This window comes from Lygodium microphyllum, chromosome 4 (assembly GCF_053477565.2).
Source record: "Lygodium microphyllum isolate KBCC chromosome 4, Lygodium_microphyllum_v1.1.10, whole genome shotgun sequence".
Taxonomy (NCBI): domain Eukaryota; kingdom Viridiplantae; phylum Streptophyta; class Polypodiopsida; order Schizaeales; family Lygodiaceae; genus Lygodium; species Lygodium microphyllum.
The window spans coordinates 77,458,882-77,486,332 of record NC_141138.1 but is presented as its reverse complement, the minus strand read 5'-3'; the positions used below and the strand labels follow the sequence as shown (position 1 = coordinate 77,486,332).

General features: G+C 40.5%; 1 protein-coding gene across 1 annotated transcript; it reads right to left on the bottom strand.

Annotated features, from left to right (window-relative positions):
* Window positions 1–4,941: 4,941 nt before the first annotated feature.
* On the bottom strand, window positions 4,942–7,589 carry LOC148037203 (muniscin carboxy-terminal mu-like domain protein). Its single transcript, XM_087676129.1, has one exon. It carries the CDS (start codon window positions 7,414–7,416, stop codon window positions 5,497–5,499), a length of 1,920 nt encoding a protein of 639 aa, XP_087532255.1. The 5' UTR covers window positions 7,417–7,589; the 3' UTR covers window positions 4,942–5,496.
* Between the last annotated feature and the right edge of the window lie 19,862 nt (window positions 7,590–27,451).

The following is a 27,451-nucleotide window of genomic DNA, read 5'->3' as shown; positions in this document are numbered from 1 at the left end:
GAGCATGGATGAGACCGTGATGTTGTTTCGCACTTTCCAAGTTATGTTCATGGTAGCTTACCAATTCAAGCAACTTCAATTTTAATGAGACCATGATATAATTTTCTAAACCATAACCCATTCTCATTTCACCCACATTGAGTAAAGACTGACTAGAAAGGCTATTGCTTCTTCGTCAAGATAGCAAGATAGCAAACTTAACCACTAATCTTAAGTGGATGAAACTTAAGATGATGTGACCTCGCATCTTTCGCAAAGAACTCTCTTGGATGAACATTACCATAAATGGTGAGAAAATATCACAGAACCGTAATTGGCTATATAACAACATGATCATGGTTATTCCAAATAATTGTGTGAGCTTGCTAGGAATGAAAAAGGAAAATGACAATACTATGAAGGACTATCTAGAAGCGCTTGATCACTATAGGCTTATGGAAATCTTTCACATCACTTTCTTATCAATCCATAGGATTGGAGGATTTCCATGGCAATTACAATCAACATTATATGGCTTGGTCATCATAATAATGACTCATTTTATATGCTTAAGTCAAGATATGTCCTTACACAATATGGATCAACTCATTCTTGTTCTTGATTGATTGTTTTTATGCAAATTTGGTTCAAATTACTGAGTAAAATCTTGGTCCATATCATTTCCAAAAGTATCTTTTTCTTTTGTCTAGATGCAATATGACTATGGGTTTTATTATCTATGGATACAAATTGAATCATGAGGATAACTTTAGAATACATCCAATAAAGGAACACTACTCTGCTTTGTCACTTGTCATTTTTTTGCATCCACTTGGTGAAGCTTTGAGAATACCATGTAGTAAGTTCAACATCAAAAGATAGATAGAATTACAAATAACTTTTTTGCATCATCATGGAAAATAGAAGAACTCTCCAGATTCAAGCTATGGCACACAAAGACAAGGTTGAACCATGACAATGAACGTCAAAAGACATGTTAAAAGAAGGGTAAGTCTTGGGCTACTAAAAAATAATTGGTAAAACTTCTATGCAATTTTGGATTTAAGTGTTACATGGATGGCAAATTGTTTTTTGAGTCAAAAATAGCAAGACAGATGAAACTAAGAGAAGTCATATGACCCTAAGGACACTAGATTTCCCAAATGGATAATAACTAATCGAGCTCAAGGAGAAGTTTTTCCTTGAAAAAGTGAACTTATTAAATTTCTATGATGAAGAAAACAAGGTGGAGGCAAATGTCTAAGTATGAATAGAGATTGTAAATCATTATTTCTTTGTTGCTCCAATTGTGCATGTATGTAGCCTCGATCCTACAATTACATCCATGTTCATGTTGACGCATCTAAATAAAGCATTAGGGTGAGATTATACCAAACTTGGCAAGCATAAGCTAGACTATTTTGCAAATCCAAATATAGCATTGGGCGAGACTATGCCAACTTAGAAAACATAAGCTAGACTATTTTGATGTTTTGCAATCAAGAAGCTGTCATAGTGAAAGATCACAAAACAAGAGGATCTTTGATTACTTTTATGCATTTAAAAAGTCTAAACACTTCTTATTTGCTAGACCCATCATGTTCTATATTGACCATCAAGCGCTTCTCTACCTTAACATTGCTCAAATTACATGACTATAACTAGAACACAAATCTACTCCCATAGGGAAGGCTCTAGCACAAGAAAGCGGCAACACGCCATGCAAGATAAGCTCAATTCCATTGAGATAGCACAAGATATTCATGGTATAGCATGCAAGATAAGCTCAACTCCATTGAGAGAAGTTGTATGTGGGAGTTGATTTGTGCACCTCCATTGCTTCTGTAAGACCAAATACTATGTTGATAGAACCTTGGACAAGCACAAAGCTAGATTTATTACCTAGGCAAATTGCTTAAAAGCTTGGGCTGAAACATCTATAGACATTTGCACCAATTGTCAAGCTTGGCGAGATCTTGGAGATTGATATTGAGTACACTAGTTCATTCTAATGCATGACTTTACCTTGTCGACTTCAAATCCCAAAGTTGGAGGATGGGTTGATAACTTGATCCTTTCTAGCAATTTAATCAATCACAATGAGCACATAGTTGATACAGAAAAGTGGTTGAGCCAAGTGTTTCAAATCAAAAATGTAGAGATAAAGTGCAATATCTGCTTTTATCTTACATCAATAGTACAATCAAAGCCACTTTCACCCCTCAAGATCGTGGAGTGCAAGTACCACTAATTGATCACTTCTTATTCACCCTAACCTTGCCATTTCATATAGTAATAGAATTCAACCTACTGTTGATGTTCTAAAAAGATCGGGTGCAAGACTGCATATGCAAGACACCAAGGCTATGTCAAGTAAGATACTATTAGTAGAGGAATCCCTTGTACCAACAATAAAACCAAGCACTATTTATCCAATAAGCAAAGTTTCTTTTTGTGTTTATATTCAAATGAAGCAATTTGAATTTCAATTCCCTTCACCATGCTTAAAATCCACTAGTTGGCATTGACAACCACACCCTCTACTTCGCTTCGCGGACTATGGATCATTATGAAGCCCACGAGGCTACACCTCACTCACTTCAAGAAAATGCTTTTTCAAAAAAGAATTACTTTTCATACATGTTTCCTTTACGAAACATAAACATTTGTAAGAGAATATTCTTAAGGTTCATAGAACCCAAGTTGGAGTGGGTGCCATTAGCTTTTTACACAAAAAACCCTAATAACGGAGCTCTCTCTCTCTCTCTCTCTCTCTCTCTCTCTCTCTCTCTCTCTTATTAGGTTGTCTTAGTTTTCTCATTAAAGATGGCATAATGCACACTTTTCTCCTTAGATGTGACATAGCCCATATGACACATCATGTGAATTTGTAGGCCTTGAGAGTAACACTAAGAGCCTATAATTGTGGTGTAAAGAAAGAAAGATTATGGTGCATGTATGAGAAAGTCTCTACAATAGATAAGCACTCAAAGCATATATGCCACTATTAGATTAACCTCAATCTACTCCACCATGATTTGTTGCTAATGAGCTCTATGAAACATTCTAACTATCAAGAGCTATTGCCTCATTGAAAACGGCATCTTAAAACAAAGGTGAAGAATAATCTAAAGCTAAGAAACCACCACCGTATTTTTCTCCACCATGATTTGTTGCTAATGAGCTCTATGAAACATTCTAACTATCAAGAGCTATTGCCTCATTGAAAACCGTATCTTAAACAAAGGTGAAGAATAATCTAAAGCTAAGAAACCACCACCGTATTTTTCTTACTTTATTTTCACATTTCCCAAAAAAAGTAAGGTAATCTAACATATCAATGCATTAACCGAGAACCAAAGGAGGCTATTATCCATGCCTTGCAAAGTGTCTACCATCAATGTAACAAGTGCCTCTATTCGCCAAGCAAAGCTAACAGTGGAATCCATCCCTAGTTTATAAGTTTAATAGATTAATTCATGTGCATATGAATGTGTGTGCAATAGGTGGTGTATTTACGAACCATGGAATAACTATTGTGACTATTCTTGTACACTTAGGCTAGAAGGTAGCAAGGTAGATCCATACATTGTCTTACTACTATGTGAGGAAAGAAAGCTGTAAATTTAGATTTGAGAGGATACATGGGGTACGGAATCTTTACACCAACCTACGGTGTATATGAGAGAGAGAGAGAGAGAGAGGTAACACAAGGGAGACTTTGAGGGTTTGCTATGGCAGCCTCTCATACTCACAACTTTGAGGGGCTAGAGCTATGCCTAGCTCTAGCTTGAAGCTGGATTACAATGGTAAGGTACTTACAGCGGCCTCCCAAAATGGCTGTCTACCCCCCTGTGAGAAAGAGAGACACATAATGTACATTCTTCCATTACTGGTGGTAAAGGCAGTTTAAACTTGGAGGTAGAGAAAAAGCAGGAACATATAATTCATGTGACTCCTGTTTGTGGGTCAAAACATCAAAGCCACAAGATGGGCTTCTCACACAACGCCCACTCAAATAAGAGCAAAATTATCTCGTCCTGATGGAACATATAATTCATGTGACTCCTGTTTGTGGGTCAAAACATCAAAGCCACAAGATGGGCTTCTCACACAACGCCCACTCAAATAAGAGCAAAATTCTCTTGTCCTGATGGAGCACAGCAAACAGAATCACTCTAGTTGACAATGCTCATGGTGACGACCAATGTAATTGCCAACACTAGCTTTTTCCTGGCATTAGTTTGTAATCTCAGTCAAAATGCTGTAAATGGTGACATATTTCAAAGCCCAAAGTAGCTCCTAAGACTGCACTTCAAATTGGCAAGTGTAATCAGAATGCAGATACTTGGCACTGTTTCAATTTTAATAAACATCTATCTCTGAAGTAAACTCAAAAAGCAGACCCCATTATTGAAGGAATCTCAACATCCTCCATTCAACCTATAGCACTTGCTATCCCAACTATTCATCTTGCACAACCTACATATTTGACTCTTATCAGAGAAAACCTAGCAAATGAGATAATCAAACAACCATTCTCCCTGCCAAAACCTGTCCTTTTTCCCAAGCATACTTCGCCTGTGCTTTATCTGCTAAAACCTGGCAATAAGATAATCAAAGCAACTTGAATTTAAGCATGCTTGGCCTATGTTTGATCTGCTAAAACCTGGCAATAAGATAATGACGGCAAATCGACCACTCATGATGACACTCAAAGCTGCACACTTTTCCACTTGGGTACAAGGTCAGTATAAACTATGATATGTAGCATCCAAGGATGAAAAACACCAGCAAGAAAACAGAAATGCCTCATCCCAATTCATACAAACCAACAGTGTCCACCCTTATGGAAAGAAGTAGATAGATACATTCCAATAGTATTGCATTAACGTACATATTAGCTTGGCACAAAGAGCCTCTGCCATAAATACTCAAGTAGATCAAAAGCATGACAGCTGATAACATAAACTAACATGAATTCATCCAACCGCACAAAGGATCAAGCAGATATGAGTACATTTTGATTCCTATTTTGTGTCGCACATAACAGTGAAACAGAGCAGCAAAGAACCTCCCAAAATCTATAGAGAATGGTACTCTTTGGAAAACTGTTATACATCAGGACAACATCATGCTGAAAACACCCTTCATCCAGCTGCACTGCTCAGAAAGCACACCTGAGAGTACCATACAGTAGCTATGAAGAGCTCTTCAATTGAATCAATGGTGTAGGAACAGGCCCATCTGGATATCTTGATGATGTTGAAGTTTGTTCCAATCCTAATGAAGCGAGACACGCACCATCCATTCGAAGAAAGTTATTGTACCAAGTCATCATTACAGAATGGCATTCAGTAGCTTTTCAAGGGACCACATCTTTTCAGGCTACTTGAACTTCTCTAGCTTTTATCCTGCAAGGCATAAATCCAGTCACTGGCTTCCAAAAACACAGCTACATTGATCTCCTTTTTTCTACAAGGCCCGTCGCCAATAATGCATATCTTGACCCTCTATCTAGGAACATGTATAATGGCCTGCCTTGTACGTGTGCATTCCAACAGAAAAATCCGTATTCCCCTCAGTGGCAGGTGCAATGGCAATGCCCGACAGTGATTGCCCTTTATAAGAAAACTCCACATGAGCTTCTACTACAATCTTCTGAGTTGGTTTTTCACCCCCATTGGCTACCTTGCTCTCTGATTCTAAAGGTAACTGGGCGCGAAGGCAACCAGGTGAAGCTTGCAATGGAACTTCTTGCACATGCCACCTAATTTCCCTGGAATGCCGATTTAGTGATCCTTTTGGAGACATTTTCAACAAGGATGGCACATATGGTAAGGTGACAACAAAGGTTACCTCTCTAAGAGGAGCAGGCAGGTAAGGATTGGACACATACTGAATCATGAAAGAAAGCAATGAGCCAGTCTGGTGAGTTACAAGCCGCAACCGAAGAGGTAATGGAGTAAAACGAGGATGTAGACGATACTTCATGATGGCAACAGGTTCTTCTGCCGGTGAAATGCGAACATGAAAAAGATTCTTCCCCAAACTGCTGACAGATGTACTTCGCATGAGTGCCCTTCTGATTCCTGCAGAGCCATCCAGCCGAAATGCAAAGGAGGCATCTTGTCCAGTATTGTGTTTTACAAAAAGTGAACCTTGTACTCCTATACGGAACAGTCTTGAGCCCTTGAAATGAGCATGAACTTCCTCAGAGAGATAAATAAGTGGCTTTCCAGGCTCTAGTAGCAATTTCTCCTGGTTGGATATGCTTCCTGCAGCTGTCAATTGGGTATGAGAAGTAGCAGCTGCTGCTGCTGCTGGCTTTCCTCCACCTTCCAGCTCTTCCAACCCACCCAGCCCTTTGTTAGCCTTTTCTTCCAGAACTGCACCAAACTCAGACGCATCCAAACCTCCACCAAAAGCATCTACAATCCCTTCAAAAGCACCTCCAAAAGCTGCACTGTCCTCACCAAAATCAAGCCCTCCATATTCTCCTTCAAAGCCCTCTACCCCAACAAATGTGGATGTTGCTTTTGTGCTTGCGGCCATCTTCGGAACATCCAGGTCTGCCAGTACAGCTGTGAGATCAGATGGCTCCTTACTTTTCTTAAAGCCACCTGCAAGTTCTTCTGGTTTGTTGATTTTATCACTGATAGCAAAAGGATCGGGGTTCTCTGCAGGCTTTTCCTCCACAACCTGCTGTGAAGAGTCAGTACTGGAGTTTTGCGTAGCTGTTGCAAGGCTAGCTATGACCTCATCTCCTGCTGCAAGAGTCTCCTCTGGGAGCTCAAATGTAGCAGAAGATAGAACATCGACATTTGCGAGTTGCTCAATGGCTTGTACCTTGACATGATTCCAACTGTCTGCACCACGAGCACGATTCTCTGCATCAGTGGCAGATAGGACCATCTGTGGGATTCCTTCACCATGGATACTTGCCAAGATGGTTGCGAGGCGTGAATTAGTCACACCATGCAAGACCACGTCCAAGGCCATGTAGATCTCCGTGTACTTCCGGTGAAGCTTGTCAGGTGTGACATCGACACCCTTGCAAGCGGCAACAAGGACTGACACTGCCTGATTGACAATGGCCGTACACTCAAAGAAATTGATGGCCGCATCATCCTGATCTACGCTCGTGATGCCGAGGACGTAAATGCTGTTGACGAGACGGTAAAAAACCCTAAACTTGCTTTCCTTACCGACAACAACCTGGCCGCCTGAAGCCGCAAGTGCCTCGTCGCCAAGCCGCTCGGCGCCAGTCAAGGCATCTGCAGAGACATTGCGTTTACTCACGCCGGCATACAGTTCACGGGTGTCCCTGAAGTTGAAGCAAGCGATCAGAGCCCTAGCAGGAGGGAACCACTCCCTGGTTTGTAGAAGGATGTCGGGGCCGTTGACGGGCTGCAGGGACAGGGCCAGACACGACATGTTCCCTGCTTCTGGATGGAATGCTGGAGCTCCTCCGCTACGCAGGAAGTCCCAGAGTAATCTATCTGTACTGGCAGATCTGAGAAGCTATGGCGCATTCTAGGTAGCACGCCTGCGCTCTCTCTGCAAGACAGTTTTGTCCTATGAGACTCGGGCTAAAAATGCCATTAAACTCTTCTTAAGCTGCAAATCAATCAATTTGGACATACATTTCACTAGAAATTCACACTAGTTCACAAAATATTTTATGAGCCAAAATTTGTCTAGGTTTAAGTCTAATAGAAAATTTGTCTAATAAAAAATCCTCAAAGCTAACCGGCTCTCTCATTAGTTGACACCACTTCCTCGAACATTGATTCTTTTTTTCTTGGTTTGGATACAAGTTCAATAATTACCAAAGCTGGCCAAAAAGACATGTGAGTCTACACAGCACTGTAGTGTAGAATGAATTTCTAAAAGCCTAGCCATCCATGATGCCATATGTGAAGCTTTTAAAACTTAAAGTTGTATTACAAAAGGCATAATGATAAACTTGTGTTAAAAGAAAAAAGTAAGCAGGTGTGAGAGACACAATCTTCTTAGCCTTAAAATGCTAACATGCATGTGTATGCAAGCTTCATTCATCTCACCAATCAATAATGAAACACAAGAAAAGATTAGGGAGAGAAGATTGAGGAGAGAAACCACGCATCCATCATGCATCTCGCATTGCTCTACATTACCCTAGACCTCCTTGAGGCCCTATATGCTAGGTCATAGTGTTAATGACTATAGAGCCTGGGGTGAATCCAACATAAATAGCATGGTGAAGAGTCAATCGAGTCCAGTTCTCTCAACATTACTCCATTAAGAACAAAATCTATTGATACCAATCCACCATCACATCACCAAGAGCTCACCCACTTCATGGAGATCAATCAAAATAATTGCAACTATGTGTTCACCATAGGCCAAGACCAACATATAAAGGTAAATTAGACCAATGATTGGTTTTGAACAATTAGAGCCTAGGTTAATTAATAAAATCGACATGATGCTCAATCACATGCTAGACATTGAAATGACATGCATGATCATGTAGGGAAATCTCAAGCAAGCTAGCCAATCTGTAATCAAATAAACTCTAGCTCCTCATGCTTTAGCTTATGCAACTCCCACTCCTCACACTTTGGACAACTATGTGGCTAACATTTGATCTCTCAACTTGGCAATGAACACCATCGCTTACCTAGTTGTGTTAGCATCATTTGTCATCCATTAGGGAAAACCTTAACTTGCATTTGGGCTTTTTAGTTCTAGAGTAGTTCTAAAGCGAGAAAGGTTATCAATCAATAGGAGAATAGCTATCATAACAATAAAACATTGGATTTTTGTTCACTATTTTCTATTTCATCTCATTTTTTCAATCTATCAATGTAAAGCATTTCTAGTATTTTGGTGAATAAATTCATTTATGCACAAAAAGTAAGAGGCCCAAGGTCATTTAACATGGCATATGGATAACATTTTTCTCGTTCCCACACTCCATTTTGACCCTAATATCATTTTCTAAAAGTTCTCGAATACTTGAACAAAATGTTTTCCCTCCAAACAATTTGTATACTATATAGAGAACCATCTTTCCTTTGAAGCTTAGTGTTGGTATCCTATTCTTCTCACTTTTGCTTTCCTTTCTACATCTTTTTTTTCTCCATCTTCTACATGCTCTTCTTGAACAGGGGTGGGCTCTTCAAAAGGGCACGATTAAAATCTATCTCCACTTATTGATTCATAGCAACCATTGGCATGGTTTCTTTGCTCATATCAATTTATATTTCTATCGATAGTCCCACCTTTTATCTCCTTACGTAAGTAGTGCCAATTAGCTCTTTGGTTGCTCTTTCACCCATTGACATTTCTTTAGCTCGCATTCAAAGACCTACAACAAAGGTTTCATTTGCAGCCATGGCTTCTTCACTCAAGATATGATTTGCTTCTAGCTTCTTTCAAGTTCATTAAAGCTTATTGGGATTTCATCTAAGGCTTCATTGAGCCTTCCACAAGCTACCTTAGTGATCGATATTCTCAGCATAGACAACATCATTAATCACGATCAAACCAACATGTTTCAAACACCTTGTGCTTGTCTTTCATAGCAGCTGACACCACGCCTTCCAAATGTGCCATCATGTAAAACTCCCTACAATCTCCCATACCTCAAAGTGGTCTGTTGTGGGCTCCAGTACCTGGCGGATAGCTAGAGCCTCCACTCTCCCCTCTTCCATCAAGCAACTCCATTGTCTTCCATATTACTCGATAACACTTGGCTAGCCACATTGAACATTGGTGAAGCTCCATTGTACCCAACCCAACCCATATTCAACCCAAATAGGGCAACATGATAATAGCAGGCTACACATTATCTACTACCCCAACACTTGGCCTTTCTTTTGCAACTCCTATGGCTCCTTGCAAGACTTGGATCATCCGTAAATCATTCGAAACTCCCAAAGTGAAGGGAGTGAGCCGTGAAGTGGAAGCAAGAGCTATGGTGGAAGGAAAGAGAGAGAGAGAGAGAGAGAGAGAGAGAGAGAGAGAGAGAGAGAGAGAGAGAGAGAGAGAGAGAGAAGATGTGGGAATTCCAATAGTCACAATGTATGACCAGCCTTCTCTTTATTCAAATGTCATTGAAAGAATAAAGAATGAAGTGACAATGATGGGCACTTGCCACCTCCTGCAATACACAGGTGTGCAAGTAATTAATACACGATATGGGTACTATCAATGTCACTAATACAAAGGCAAAGGTGCCCCTAGTGATGAGGAGAGAATAAGAAAAAAAGTGACAAAGTACAAATGTACATAAGTACAATAGGATGAGGAAAGACATCATCTCGTCCAATACCCACCAACTTTTTAAGGAAGGCAAAGCACTCTACTGAGAGACTTTTAGTGAGCAGATCTATAGGATTTTGGTTAGTTGAGATCTTGACAAGCTCAATGGACGTGTCCTCAATGACTTCTCAAATAAATTGATAGCACACCTCAATGTGCTTTGTCTTCGCATGGAAGACCAGATTCTTGGCCAACTAAATAGCACTCATAGAATCCAAATGAAGTGTAGGGACCTCATCAGTAATGCCATGGTTAGCCACACTAGATGGTGGCCTAACCAAAGAGCCTCCTTGCAAGCCTCAATGGCTGCAACATACTATGTCGTTGTAGTAGATAGGGCCATGCATTTCTACACCCTAGACATCCAATAAACAACACCTCCAACAAAGGTGAAGACATAGCCAAATGTGGACTTTCTATTGTATGCATGTCCTATATAATCAAAGTGAGTGTACCACATGACTTGTGTGTCCTAGCCACCATATCAGATGTACATAGCTATTGTGCCCTTTAGGGACCGCATGATACCCTCAACGGCATCCCAATGCGATCTGCCAGGTGGAGCCATATAGCATGTCATAACTCCCACTGCAAATGCTATGTCAAGACAAGTGGCTATCATGGCATATATCAAACCTCCCATTGTATATGCATAAGGGATCTTAACCATCTTGGCCTTCTACTCATTAGACTACAGAAAATTGGCATGACTAACCTTCACATGAGAAGGTAAAGGACAACTGATAGGCTTAACATCATGTAGATGAAATCGCTCAAGGACCTTCTGGATGTACTCCTTTTGTGACAAATAAGGGAGCCCCTTAGACCAATTGCATATAATACGCATTCCAAGAGTATGTGAGACATATCCCATGTCCTTCATCGTAAAGCTCTTCTTAAGCTGACCTTTCAAGGCATCCAACTCATCATGAGCACTCCCAGCAAATCAACATATTATCCACATAAAGGATCAAAATCATAAGGTTGCCATAATGAGTCTTGTATAAACACAGATCCATATCACTACAGGAATATGTATGTGAATGCATAAAGGCATCAAACTTGCGATACCACTCCCTAGGTGCTTGCTTAAGGCCATAAAGACTCTTTCTTGTCAAGATTGTGGGAGAGAAGGAAGGAGTCTCGCTTGAAGCTTTCTTGCTTGCACAATGGGGGAAGACACACAAGGGTGGAGGCTGAAAACAGTTTTCCTCTTCTTAGTTGTGTAAGCCAAAAAGAACTCAAGTACAAAGAAATAGAAGAACCCTATATATGGGTCTCAAACCAAACTCAACTAACTAAGGTGGCATACTAACTGAGCCACGAACTAGAGTAGATAAGGATAGCTATCATGTAGCTATTATTCATGGGCGGTGTACCAACCGCGTCTGCAACTGACAAGTCGGTGACATAAATATACAACGGTCACCCTGGCGTATCACGAGTGGAGCTCGATATCTCAACACTCCCCCTCGAGCTCAATCCCAATTCCTGCACACCAAGCAGGTCTCTGAACTTGCGCAGCTTCTCTGCGCCCAATGCCTTCGTGAATATGTCAACTACCTGATCCTCTGTGCTGACATAAACTAGATCAATAAGACCTAGTAAAACCCTCTCTCGCACATAGTGATAATGCACCTCAATGTGCTTTGTTCTAGCATGATAGACTGGGTTATTTGCCAAGTGTATACTACTCATGTTGTCACAATAAATGACAACTGGCCCATCTGAAGGCTGATGCATATCATAAAGTAGCTTATGCAACCAAGCTACCTCACATGCAGCCATTGCTGCACCCCTGTACTCCGCCTCTGTGCTCGACAAGGCAACTGTAGGCTGTTTCTTGCTGCTCCAAGTGACTGCAGCACTCCCAAAAGAGAATACATATCCACTGGTAGATCGTCTATCAGAAATACTACCAGCCCAATCAGCATCAGTGTATCCATGCAACTGTATCTGAACCCCAGTCTCATAAAATAGTCCATACTGCAATGTGGACTTCACATACCTAAGTATGCGTCTAGCCGCATCCAAATGTGGTTTCCTTGGAGCCTGCATAAACTGACTTACCAATCCAACAGCATAGCTCAAATCTGGCCTGGTAATAGTCATATAAATCAAACTTCCTACTATGCGTCTGTACATAGTAGGGTCTTCTAGAAGCTCACCTGCATCTGTGCTCAGCTTCACATTTTGCTCCAAAGGAACTGAAATAGGCTTACAGCCTGTCATCCCATATTTGGACAGCATGTCCAATCCATACTGCCTCTGCAAGAGCTGTATCCCACTTGGTGATCTAATCACCTCAATGCCCAAGAAATAACGCAGCTCTCCCAAATCCTTCATCTCAAACTTCTGCTTCAATAGCATTTTCACATGAAGGATATCTTCATCACTGTCACCTGTCATAATCAAATCATCAACATAAATGACAAGCAGCATAATACCTTTCTCTGTTTTTCTCACATAAAGTGAGAAATCTGCCTTGGAAATCTGAAAGCCAATAGTGACAAGATACTGTCCTATCTTGTCAGACCATGCTCTAGGTGCTTGCTTCAAGCCATACAAGGCTTTCTTCAACCTGCAAACAAACTCAGGATGAACAGCATGCACATAACCTGGTGGCTGCTCCATATAGACCTCTTCTTGCAAATCACCATGCAAGAAAGCATTCTTTACATCCATCTGATGTAAAGACCATCCCTTTGATGCAGCCATAGCAATGACTGCTCTTACGGTTGCCATCCTTGCAACCGGACTGAATGTTTCTTCATAGTCAATGCCATATGTTTGTGCATACCCCTTGACTACTAATCTTGCCTTGTATCTGTTCACAGAACCATCAGCATTGTGCTTCACCTTATAAACCCACTTACAGCCAATTGCATTCTTACCTTTAGGCAAAGGTACCAATTCCCATGTAGCGTTTGCTTCCAAGGCATCCATTTCTTCATCCATGGCTTTCTCCCATTTTTCTTTTCCCATGGCTTGCTCAAAAGAAGTGGGTTCTGGTTCCTGTATCACCTTGACCATATATGCATAGTGAATGGCTGTAAATCCATCATATTTCAGCCTATCCACAGGATATCTAACTCTGGTAGACCTGCGCAAAGTGGGTTCACTCCCAGGTGCTCTCAAAACATCCCTGGTCTTCCTTACTCCAGGTGTAACAATAGACGGAATACCCAACTCATCATCAATGCTCTGTTCTGAGCCACTGGATTCACCATCCACATAAGAGTGACCTGCATTCACATCAAACATGGGCTGATCAATCTTCTCTTTTCCTTTTCGTGATACCTGCATACCACTATCTGCATTACTTTGAGAAGATTCTCCTGATCTCAATCTGCCTGTCCATGGCGAAGAATGTGAACCACTGCTAGAGGACGCTCCAGGTCCACTAATATTTTGTGACTGCTGCTGTGAATTCTGTGCAGCATTACCATTTTGTGCATCTATATCATCAATCACATTTACTGGTTTATACCAGCTACTCATCTCATCAAAAACAACATCTCTGCTCACTGTAAACTTACGAGTAGAAGGGTTATAGCATCTATACCCTTTTTGCTGCAGAGAGTAACCAATAAAGATGCACTTCTCAGCTTTTGGATCCAACTTGGATCTCAACTCATCTGGCACATGTACATAGGCAATGCAACCAAAAATTTTCAAATGAGAAATATCTGGTTTCCTACCAGTATACCTCTCCTCTGGAGTCATTCCATGTATTGCTGCAGTGGGAGTCCTGTTCATTATGTAGACTGCTGTAGCAACTGCTTCAGCCCAATAAAAATCTGGCAGGTCTTTTTCATTGAGCATGGCACGAGACACCTCTCCAATATGTCTGTTTTTTCTTTCTGCAATTCCATTTTGTTGTGGGGTATAACTGCATGAATATTGCTGCTTTATGCCATGCTCCTGCAGGAACCTTGCAAACTCATTTGAGAGGTACTCTCCCCCTCCATCTGACCTTAGGCATTTTATCTGCAGGCCTGTTTCTTTTTCAACCATAGCTTTAAGAGTTTTGAAATGCCCAAAAACTTCACTTTTCTTTTTCATGAAATACACCCAAACTTTTCTGCTATAGTCATCAATAAAAGTGACAAAATAATGACAGCCTCCAAGAGATGCAGCTTTAGTAGTCCACACATCAGAGTGGATTAATTCCAATGGCTTCTCACTCTCTTGAACATGTCTAGGAAATGGTTTCCTTGCCTGTTTTCCAAACTGACAGGCTTCACATACCTTATGCATTTCTGCAACCTTGAATTTGGGCAATCCTGCAACAATATTTTGGGCCTGCATTGATTTAAGTCGCTGTACATTAACATGACCAATGCGTTTATGCCAGATATCAATATCTGCAACTACACCGGTCCCATGTGCAAACATTGCTGCACTCAATTCAGACATGTCTGCATCCAACGTAAACATTCTGCCCTTCTTCTTTCCTTTTGCTATCAAGCGACCTTTATTTTTCATATCCTCAACAAAGCATCCATGAGGATTAAATCTGACCTGCAAGCCCTGTTCAACCATTTGACCAACAGAAACCAGATTCTTGGTGATATTCGGGACATGAAATACATCGGACAGGTATTTCTTTTTCCCATCCTGCATAGACAAGGGAATTTTTCCAATCTGCACAATAGGATGTGCAGTATCATCACCAGTCTCCACAAATCCTGGTTTTTCCATTTTCCTTGCATCCTCCATCCATTCTGCATGACCTGTCATGTGGTTTGATGCACCTGAGTCAACATACCATACATCATTGCTTTCTTCTGCACTTGTCATAGAATTGTTCATGTGCTGCACCATGAACAAATGCTCATTTCTGTCATCACCCTGTCTACTAGAAGATGCATAATTCCCTTGTTGCAGTTTTCCATTCATGATGTCATTCTGCTTTTTATAGCAGTCTTTAGCCATATGACCCATTTTACCACAGTAGTAGCATTCAACATTACTGTTTGCATTTTGGCCTCTTTGCCATCCACCACGACCTCTTTGGCTCCCCCTGCCTCTAGAGTTACCACGTCCTCCTCCATAGGACTGGTTTTCTTGAGTTTGCTGCATATTCTGATTTCTGCCACGGCCTCCAAATCGGCCTCCTCTACCTCTGCCTCTACCTCTTCCAGCATTTGAGTAGAAGACAGCTTCTTTTGAAGTTCCTCCTGAAGAAGATGCACCACCATTTCTCTGTTCCTCAGAAATTAGAAGAGCAATCAACTCCTCAAAATCAGGAAATCTTTCACGAACTGAAATGGATGTCCGAAACTGTGCATAATCCTTTCCTAGACCATTCAAGGTCACGGAAACTAAATCATCATCTTCCACTGGCGACCCAATGGAAGCAAGTGCATCTGCAATCTTCTTCACCTTCATGTGGTAGTCGTTGATGCTCATACTTTCTCTTTGCACATTATGCAACTCTTGCTTGAGCTGCATTTTCCTGGCTTGCGTATTTGTGCTATACATTTTTGACAAAGTATCCCATGCCTCCTTTGGCGTACTTGCATCCTGAATATGCACAATCATAGAGTCTGAAATACTGATAGACAGCCAATACATAACTTTCCTGGCTCTCTCATGCCATGTTTTAAATGCCTGCATTTGTTGTTGATTGGGAACATCAGGAAGAACTGGTTCTTCTTCATTTCCTGCAACAAATTCCCAATATCCTTTTCCCATAAGGAAATTCGTCATTCTAAACTTCCATGCCTGGAAGTTGTTCTTGTCAAGCTTTTCAGTGACAATCTGTGAAAGAGAATCAGACGCCATTACAGAATACTGCAAGAAATTCTGTCACTGCAAAAAAACACAGCTTCACCCTCACAAGGGCAAATCTGCAAAACTGGCGAAAGTGGTATTTGACCACACAGTCACTTCCTAGTGACGATTTTGCATAAACAGAAACCAAGGATGATTCTGAAACTCCCAATGTCTCTGCGCACAAGCATACGATGCAATTTCTACAGTAACTTTTCACCGACCTGTAGAACAGTGGTCGCACAGCATAAAACTGAGCCTTTTCTTGAGTGCGTGCAGAAAATTTCCGTCTGCAAAACAGGCCCCGAAATGGCCTCAAATCAAAAAAACAAGGTCGCCAAGGGCTAAAGCCCTCTCCCGCAGCATATACTGCCCTCTTGCTTCACCGCGAAGGGCGTCTCAACCTGAGACAATGCACTCCTGCAATTTCCGGCTGTGCTACCTGCAGAGATCTGCTCCCAAAACAGGAAATGAAAGCAACACTGCTCCTCTTACCAGACCACCGCGAGCTTGGCTTGCTTTCTTGAGCTCCTTACCACGAACAAGGCTCTGATACCATGTCAAGATTGTGGGAGAGAAGGAAGGAGTCTCGCTTGAAGCTTTCTTGCTTGCACAATGGGGGAAGACACACAAGGGTGGAGGCTGAAAACAGTTTTCCTCTTCTTAGTTGTGTAAGCCAAAAAGAACTCAAGTACAAAGAAATAGAAGAACCCTATATATGGGTCTCAAACCAAACTCAACTAACTAAGGTGGCATACTAACTGAGCCACGAACTAGAGTAGATAAGGATAGCTATCATGTAGCTATTATTCATGGGCGGTGTACCAACCGCGTCTGCAACTGACAAGTCGGTGACATAAATATACAACGGTCACCCTGGCGTATCACGAGTGGAGCTCGATATCTCAACATTTCTCAATCTGCACACTAGGTGGTCCCTGCCAGGTTTTGCAAAGCCCTTAGGCTACTCCAAGTAGATCTCATCATACAAGTCCCCATGAAAAAAAGCCATCTTGACATCCATCTAATAAAGATCTAAGTCAAGCTAAGCAAACAAAGCCAGTACTACCAAGTATGTAGGGTAGTCATATTCACAACATAAAAAACTTCATCAACGTCTACACCATATTCTTAACGTCTACACCATATTCTTACTTGAAGCCCTTAGCAACCAATCTGTACCTTGTGTCCCAACTTGGGGCATTCAAGGGTACTTTTCAACTTGTACACCCACTTGCATGGCAAAGCACACGTGTCACTAGTAGGCAAAGGAACCAAATCCGACGTATGACTTTTCTATAGTGAGTCATACTTTGACTGCATAGCCCTCTCCCAAGAGTGACTATCACCTCTACGTATGGCCTCATTATAAGTACTATCATCATGTGGAGTATCAAGGACCTGGGCCAAAGAGCATCGGTTACCATTGTAGGCTATCTAGCTAGCTGTACAATAGCAAGAGGCTCCTCCTAAAATATCACCCTGCATACCTCAACGACATGCTTAGGTTGCGTATGCATTTTCTCCTCATGGAAAACAATATCATGGCTACAAATAACCTTCCGAGCTATGGATACCATAGGCTATAGCCTATCTCAGCTACATCCCCATAACCAAGAAATATGCATTTCCTAGACTTAGGATTTAGCTTATTGCACTTGTCCTTGGGAACATGGCAGAAAGCCGCACAACCAAAGGCACATAGATGAGCATATGAGGGAGGTTTTCCAGACCATACCTCCTCTATAACCTAATAGTCAAGAGTAGTACATAGGGATTGATTAATCAAGTGTATGACAATAGTAATAGTCTCAGCCGAAAAATATTGTGGGAAGCCTAGTTGGCTAAGCATAGTGTGGACTCACTCTTGAATTGTTATATTCACGCACTTAGCCATACCATTCTAGGATGGGGTGTATTGTCATAAAACTACTCAAAAGGCTTTAGAGACATGCTCAATCCCATTATCTGACCTGAGGCATTTCGGCATGTACCCAGACTAGTTCTCAACCAAAGCAAGCCAATGCTAAAATATAGCCAAGACTTTTGTTTTTTGCTTAATAGTATATGCCGAGACCTTATGCGCATAGTTATTAATGAAGATAATGAAAGGGTAAAACATTTTCATTCCCTTATGTGTCCAAGGTGGCGATGCCATAGAGATATATGTGGAACTATATCCACTTCCAAAACATTGTCAACAACTGACCCAGATACAAGAAAGGGATAGAGAGTATTAGACTTAGCACCATGTGCAATGATAAGATTTCCACGAGTTATCTTCCATGAGGAATCACCAAAAGAAACGACAAAACCTCCATTATCCAAAGTGCCACAACAAAGATAAGGCTCTTCGTGAGAGCTCGTACATCACATACATCATGAAGGATAAATGCACTACCTGAATCAAAGTGCAGCTAGACATCACCAATACCAATGAGGTCTAATGTCAAGTCATTATCCAAACGGGCAGATCTAGTTAAACTGTGATAGGAGTGAAACCACTCTCTATGAGGGGTCACATGAAAGAAAGCACCTAAATCTATCAGCCAACACTAAGTATACCCTGATAAAGCATTAGTTAGTTGTGAAGTATCAAGAGAAAAAGCTACAAGTATAAAATCATCATCAGAATTAGTTTGCACGACATTAGTCTCTTTAATCTTGAAGCTGTCATGCCATTACGCGGACACAGTGTGAAAAACCTTGGAGTGCATCATCATTTGGCTTTCTTATTCATCTAGAGAGTCAATACCATTGTTAATCATTAGTATTAGTGTCCATAGTATGGAAGGTTTAAAAATACGAGAATTTTGGATCATTTTAGCTTATTTTTTATATTTTGGATATTATTTCCCAAAAATATCCAAAAAAGGTATAGAAATTTTCTAGAATAGGGTGACATGCAAAAAGCAAGTTAGTTTTCAACCAGTTTTGGGGATCCCATGCAAAAAGAAGGGCTTCGAAACTTGTGTGGCACGCGATTGCAGTTTACAGGCAGCAAACATCACTCCAATGGAGAGAAAAAGGAGCGTTCTAGGAGAATTCTGACTAGGTGTCCTTGGGTTTTACCCCCCTTTTGGAGCCAATGGAACCATCAGATTTTTTGTCTAAGTTTTTGTCTAAACATCAGAGAATAAGCTAGTGTTTGGTGTGCATTTTTGGTCTACCATGGAGCTCCAAGAGATCTAATGCTTGGAGATTGCTTCCAGGTAGTCTCAGATAAGGATTTTGTTTATCTTCTTAGGTTAATTAAGAGAAATTGAAAGTCGGTTTGAGTACTTAGATCTTGCAGAACATCAAGCTCTTGCAAGTTAAAAAATTGAATTATTTCTATAAGCAGTAGATCCTAAGCTTCAATAGAAGCTTAATGATTTATTAGAGGATCAGACTATAGAGAAGCTTAATGATTTGTTAGAGCATCAGACTATAGAGATAGGGCTTAAAACATAGTGGAGGTATATTAAGGAAGTTGTTACTGCACTGGTGAACAAGCATAGAAGAAGAGAAAGATTGCATGTGTCTAGCTTGCCCACTGTTATACAGGCAAAACAGTTGATGTATCCAGTAAGCCATCCACTTTTGTGGCTAACCCTATGGCTGCACTTATATTGTTCCCAATGTTAGGGAGAAAGATATATTAGATGAATTGGTCAAAGGCATGCGGGATCTTTCATTGAAGGTCGCAAAATTGGATGACAAAGGACAAGAGGAAAGGGGATGGGTAGCAACCCCTAAGTTAGGAAAAAGATGTATGTGGTGTGATAGTTTGCAGTATGAAAGGAAGGATTGTGCTAGTTATCAGGAGGCCTTGGCACGATAGCTTATCTTTTGGAAAGATGGCAAGATCCATACACAAGAAATGGGATTGCCTCTTGCTTTGAATTTTGGAAAGGGACGTATGCAAAAGTTGTTGGAAGAATTGGCTGTTCGAAATGCTTATGCGGTTGTATATGCTTCTACTTTTGGTCTACAATTGGATAGAATGCTTGGCCACAAGTGATGGTTGGTCCAAAGGTTGCAATATGGACACATGCTTTGCATGCAACTGAATAGAGAAAAGCTATTGATAGTGAAATGTCTCATGCAAGGCAAAACATTCATGATATAACTAGTTGGGAATCATTAGTAAATGCACATTCAATGTAAGCATATTTAGCAAAGGTGCAAAACACGCATGTACTTGTGGAAGAGAAACAAAAGAGAGATGAAGATAATGCAGGGACATCTAAGAGAGTGACAAGAAGAAGTGTGGATTAACCTAAAGCTGCAAATTAACCACCTTCTGAGCATGTTATGGAAGAAGTTGGGCAGGAGCAAAAACATGATAGCAAAGAATAGGGCAAAAAGAATGGCAAACAGTCGGGATATAAGCTACAGTCTGATATTGAGATAGCTATGGATCTTAAGAAGGTTCTTGAAGAACGGATTTTAAATAGTCGGGTGGAATTCACATTGGGAGAGGTGCTTGGCATTGCCAAGTGGGAATTTCATGATGAAATCATTGACATAATTAAGAGAAAGCATTGGTTTCTTAGTGATACCACTAGTGCATTGTTGCAATTTGAAGAGAAAACTGGTTTGTTGGACATTTAAGCTGAATATAAGCATGATGTAAGTCATGGTTTATCTATGCAGGATGTTGGTAATCAGTGGGACAACATGTGAAAAAGAAAAGAAAGTGGCTAAAAATGCATTGTCCTGTAGCAATATTGCATGGTGGAGTAAGATAGATATGTAACAATATGGGGAAGAAACTCCTAGATTTATTCCTCAGAGTCATTACACAAGAAATCACTAGGCAAGGGCTACTACTAAAACGGTAGTGAAAATAGGGGAGTGTGAAACTCCTTGTGTTGCTTTGCTTGACCACGGTCTTGAGATTAATGTCATTGAGTGTGGATTGTATGAGAATGGTGTGTGGCTTGTAGACATTGATCATGGTTGGCATATAAGGGCTGCAAATAATTCTTCGAAGGAGCTCTATGCTGCATGTCCTAATGTAAAAGTGATGATTGGTGATGTACAAAAAGAGCAACACTTCTTTGTGCAAGATAATTCCTCATATGCAATGATTTTGGGATAGCCCTATATTACAGGAGTGCGTATGGAAACAAAGGTACTTGATGATGGTTTTGCTTATGCAAGAGTCAGAAGCAAGGATGGGAGGAAAGCAATCCAATTTCTTATCGTTTGGGTTAATCATCCTAGGAATTGAGATATGCTCTAGAGTCTCCTTTACCTCCAAATGCAAGGGAATTCAAAGACCCGAATTTTCATTGAGCATTGTTGTAATGCAGGGCTACAATAGTGATGTTCAGATTATGTACTTGCTCTTGATGGAATGAAGCATGTATTTACTACTAGTTATTCCTAGTTTATAGCAAACAGTTCATGTTGGTTTAAGCGTACGAAAGCTATGTGCAAGGCTGAATGCATATTTATAAAATGGGCTACTGAGGAACTAAGAGCACTGGGGTTGTTAGCTAAAAATGAAGGCATTTTAGGCCTCTTTTATGGGTTGCATATTACTGACACTATGGCTGAAATTTTAACAACTATACATGCAAAAAATGAGGCTGAAAATAGAGTGTTGTCAGTATGTTCTTTGGACATGTATGATGTCATAGAATTTTTTGGTTAGCAAGAAGGATTACAATGGGCTGAAGCAGTTGTGGAGACAAAGTATAAGACAGTTGACAAAAAGGTGAAACCAATTGCTTTTTCGCTTCCATCAAACAGTGAGGATCTGTATGAGAAAGTGTCACGGTAGCCAAGCTTACAGGATCGTAAAGAATAGGTCATCAGTTTATAGCTAAAACATTACAATAATTGAAAGTTGGTGTAGAAGGGTTTCTTTGCCTATTGAAAGAGACTATTTTATGCAGATGTTGGCTAGGCATGGGAAATAATTTGCATTTCAGCCAGCTGAAATAGGTTGGGTGGATCCGAATGTTGTCTCTCCTATGGTAATATTTAATGTGCCACATATACCATGGAACTTAAGGCCTATTCCAATGCCTAAATCTTACTTGCCAAAGCTAATGTATTTGCTAAATGAAACGATTTGCATGAAGATCCTGGAGCCCTCTTCAGTCCTGTACTCAAATCATTAGTTTACTATGCCCAAAAAGAACGGGGCTTTGAGATTTATTCAAGGCATGCAGTCAGTCAATAGAGTGATCGTAAGAAATGTGGTTGCATGTCTTGTGGTTGATGAATTTGCATAGGCTTTTGCAGGTAGAGCGATCTATTCTTTGGGTGATCTTTACTTGAGGTATGATCAGTTTCAACTTGCAGTTTTTGAGAACAGGGATATCACAACCATGAAGACTCCCTTGGGGTTAGTAGTACAGATGTGTACTCTCTCGTAAGGTGCAACGAACTTAGTGTGGCACACATGAGAAATGCTATGAATAGTGTACTCAGGGATTTTATACCACAATTGACAGTGCCCTTCTTGGATGATGTTCCAATCAAAGGGTGTGTAGTGGATGAAAATAATGAAGAGATGGATGCTCATGGGTATAAACAATTTGTTGCAGATCATATTGTTGATCGTGAAAGGATTTTGATGTATCTAGAAGAGGAGCATTTAACTCTTTCTGGACAAAAGTTGAAGAGAAGTGGAAGAGGTTTTGATTGTTAGGCATCTGTGTGGGCCCTATGGGCGAAGACCATCACCAACAAAAATATATGGGATTGATAGAATGCAAGATGTATGCACGAATGTATTTGAGGTGTATAGATTCTTGGGTGTATGTGTGTTTCATTTTATATTGATCCCTCACTTTGCACATGTAGCTAATGCTCTATATTAGCTATTGAGGAAAGGTCAAAGGTTTCATTGGGAAAGGAAGCATCAGAAAGCAATGAAGAAATTGAAGTGGCTCTTGAAATCTACTCCTACATTGAGAAAGGCTAATTATACACATGGAAAGCCTATCATTATTACTGTTGATATGAGCCCAATCAAGATTGGATGGGCAATTGGGCAAGATGATGAGGAAGGAAAAATCTATTCAATTCGATTTGCTGCTAAAGTATTGACTGAATGATAAAGAAGGTATCCATAGGTAAAAAGAGAATTATGGAGAATTGTGACATCCCTTAAATGTGATAAGGAGTATTTTATGGGTGCTCATGTAGTCATTGAGATTGATTGTTTGCCAGTATTGGGTATGATTACTAGTTGTGCTACCTCAAACATTGCCATGCACCAGTGGATTGCATATATCAAATCTTTGAACCTTGAATATCAACATATTGCAGGAAGAGATAATCGAGTGGTGGCAGACATGTTATCTCGGGCACGCTATGAGAATGAAGATGGGACAATGGATGAGGAGGAAGAAGATAACTTTCTTATAGAGGAAAATGATGTTTTGATTAGTAAAACTGAATTGGTAGCCATTGTAACTACAAGTACATCTCTCATGAGCATTAAATAAAGTAAATACATCAGTTGGTTTATCAAGCATAAGTGTTGTAAGAGTGAATTTAGTAATGCAAGGAGTTGCTACAACACTAACAAAAGCTTGGACAGCAAAGAGAAGACACTTTAGATGTTATATATCTTGTGTAGAAGTGTTTCTAAAAGATAGATATGCAAGAGAGTGGCTAAGAATTGTTTGATATCTCAGCACATTAACAAAGAGAGACGAGTGGTCAGATGAGGAGTTTAAGAAGATCAAGAAGTATGACATTGCGAGTTTTGCATGACAGAGCTTCACAAGTAAATGTTATGCTGGAATTTCATGAAAGCTTATGGGCTGGCCATAGAGGTGTTTGGGGTACTTTTGCAAACATCAAAGAAAGATATCGATAGTAGGGCATGTATAAGGATGTTGCTCATTTTGTGGAAATATGTATGACATGTCAAATGTATTCATTTGTGAGACATTGGGATGGATTGTAGCCCACATATGCCTTGTCTCTTCATTTTAAGTGGGTGGTGGATTTAGTCACAATGCCTATAGGTCTTTGGAAAATGAGATATCTTGTACTTGCCTGTGAAGACTTGACTAATCAAGTGGAAGGGAGAGCTCTACATAGTACCAAGACAATAAATGTAATGTATACTTTTCTCTTAAAAGAAGAGATCTTTTGTTGGTATGGCTGTGTGGGAAAAATTATAGTAGATAGGGTTGAACTAGATGTAGATGAAGCCCATGATTTCTTTGCATGGTTGGGGATAAACCTTGCTTTGACTTCAGCTTATAACCCTGAAGGAAATGGCAAAAGTGAAAGAGGTCACCCACCTATTGTGAAGGCATTGGCTGAAATGTCCCCATTCTTTAGTTTACTAAACAATGTGCATATACATTCCAAAAAAAATTGATTTATATTGCACATTTTTAAAACTAGCTCTAATGATGAAACTAGCTCTAATTATGAAGATAATTGTTATTATTAATTAGGTACTATATGCCAGTTCATGGAAGAAAGACTTGGGAAACCCTCCCAAGACAAGCTTATTAAAACTATGCTTGTAGTATAGAACAACAAAAAGATCTAACTTAGTGGATAGTCACTTGGCAGTTAAGTGCACTTGGGTGACGACACTGTCGGGATGGGTGACCTCCCAAAAATATTTTCCTACAAGTTAGTAGGAGCTTCTCATGCATAGCCAACGACGCCAACAAAGCCTTTGTAGCCCATTGCCAAGTATGCCAAGGCCAAGATGCCAAGGGCAAGATGCCAAGGTCTATGCCTTGGTCACCGCTTTGGAGTGATGCCCGCCCGACGATGTGACTATTTTTATCTTCACACTACAAAAACGGAGCCCCCTCCCTAATGTCATAAAAAATGCTAAAAGAAAGTGTTCTCTCTTTATCATCTATGACGTCATAAAAAATGCTAAAAAGCAAGTATCCTCTCTTTACCCCTTGGTTACTATATAAGCAGGGGTAGAGCGTCACGTTAGACACACACGGACAACACACAATGAACCGGTGTAGAAGTCTCTCTGTTGTGGACATGACAAAGCTCTGTTGCAATCAACCAAGCCCCTCTCTCTCTCTCTCTCTCTCTCTCTCTCTCTCTCTCTCTCTCTCTCTCTCTCTCTCCCTATGTGGTGGAAGTGTTGCTTGAATCCATCAAGCTTCTTCCATGGTTCCCAAGAGACGTCGAGATGCTGAGCGAGGTCACGCTCAGAAAGCTCCCTGATGTGAGGAAGTAGTCGCTAGAAACACAAGCGGAAGTTAACCCCGAATCCATTCAACCCGAAGGACTGGTTATTCCACAACAAATCAAGGTTGTGGCCATAAACCATAATCACAATGGATGGCCGAACAGAGATACTCAGGTTAGTACATAAGAAAAGGATCACAATTAGTTAGAACTTACTTAAACTTGTAAAATCCTATTAGTATTATCAAATGTTTTTTAAGAAGGAACATGGAAATTGATGAAGGGGATGGATTCTATGCATCGCATACATTGACAACTGTGTTAAAAATATTTTATGGTTATGACTGCTTTTGGGTTTGTGAATGATGAATTATGGCTCTTATGATTCCGGGCTTGCACAGCTAGAAAAATTGCGGTGGATCGGGACATTGGGATCCCCAAGCCAATGCTCCCTAAACACTCTATGGAGTGTGGAAAAACTCACCTATGGGTGGGGGTCCTACGCTCCTGAGGGAGGTAGGTGTTGTTGGAAAAACTCACCTGTGGGTGGGGGTCCTATGCTCCTAAGGGAGATAGGTGTTTTTGATATTTGATCACTTGAGCACCTGAGAGGGGAAAGGGCCGAGTGATAGGTGCCCTTGTTATATAGGATGGCTTCAAAGGCTCAAGGAAGCTTAGAGGGGCTCTGAGCTAGTAAATTCTACGTTGACCACGGATGAAGTGCGATCATATACAACCCAATCCCGAGGGATTGGAAGGTCCTATCCTAGGCTAGATGGTGTCTTTTTGTGGAAAGACACTTTTGTACCACTCTGTGAAGTGATGGTGAAATAAAGTATCTAATTTTTGAATTGTTTGTTATGTGCTAAAGATTGAGTTTAACAAACCCAGTTTAACGGAGTAATAAAATGAAGCTGATTTTATATGTCTAAATAGTGTGGTAGTATGCTTTGCTAATTAGAAAACTAAGCAAACCCCATCGAGGAAAGTGGGAGGTTTTGATCCTAACGATTGGATGTCTATGGATGGGTGGATTCGATAAATCACACTAAATAGAGCTGATTAAATCGTGACCCTCCCAATACTAGTAGGATTAGTCACCAGGTTTAACATCATTTTAGGGGGATTGAAGCTGAGATTTTACCTTATTTGTAGGGGGATTGAGTTACACTCTTCCCTGTCTCTCACTCTCTTTGAACCAAGTGCAATGTTAACCTCACTCATGCCTTTGATCAATTACAAAGTGGTCTTTCTTAGGTGGGCGTTAGATTGTTATTTTGGGTGACTTGTCCACGCTTCCCCTATGAAGTAGAATTGAGATTTCCATGTTCAACTAAATCCAAGGTTTCCCATGGGGAGACGGGATGGTGATGTGCATGGATATGAATTTCAATCGACTACTAAGAGAATTGCTCCATGTCTGTTAGAGAAGGCATCTCACATTTAGCAAAAGCATGTGGAAAGAAGGTAAAAGAGTGGCCACACGATTGCTCCCTTATGCTTTGTGGGCTAACATAACAATTCATAGTGTTGTTAAAGGGTATATGTATGTAGAATTGATGTATGATTAAAAAAAACTATCATGCCAATAGAAGAGATGACAGTCACTTGTGGAGTGTGCTACCTTAGGAAGAGGAGTTGAATTGAGAGCTATTGGCCTTATGTATTAGACTATTGGAAAGGGAGTTAGAAGACATAGAGGCAGCATTTGCAAAGTTAAGGGCAACAAGGATACAGAACAAGAAATGGTTTGACAAAAGACATAGATTGAGACCAAGAACAATATAAGATGGGGACTGGGTGCTGGTTTATGATGGCAGTTTGGACAACCAGCATAGTGCCATGCGTAAAGTCTCCAAACAATGGTTCGAACCCTATGTGGTAAGACAAGCATTTAATATTGTTACTTATGCATTAAACGAGCTGGATGGAGTAGCTGTAAGAATTTTGATAAGCAAAGAAAAAAATCAAATTATTCAAGAGACGGGAATCTACTGTCTATGAGTTGCTAGAACTGGATGAAAATAGTGGCCATGATACAAGGGCTAGCCAAGAAGATATGGAAGAGGAAGAAGTAAAGGATATGGTTGCAGAGGATGAGGAGGACTCAAAATTTGGTGATAACTAGGACTTTGGCACATACCAGAGGATGTGGAGGTTTAGAGGGGGTGGATGTCATGCTGTGGACACAGTGTGAAGAACCCTGGAGTGCATCATCATCCGCCTTTCTTATTAATCGAGAGCGTCAATA

Excerpts from the sequence above, each read along its gene's own strand:
- LOC148037203 (XM_087676129.1), bottom strand. The coding sequence starts at position 7,416 with ATGTCGTGTCTGGCCCTGTCCCTGCAGCCCGTCAACGGCCCCGACATC.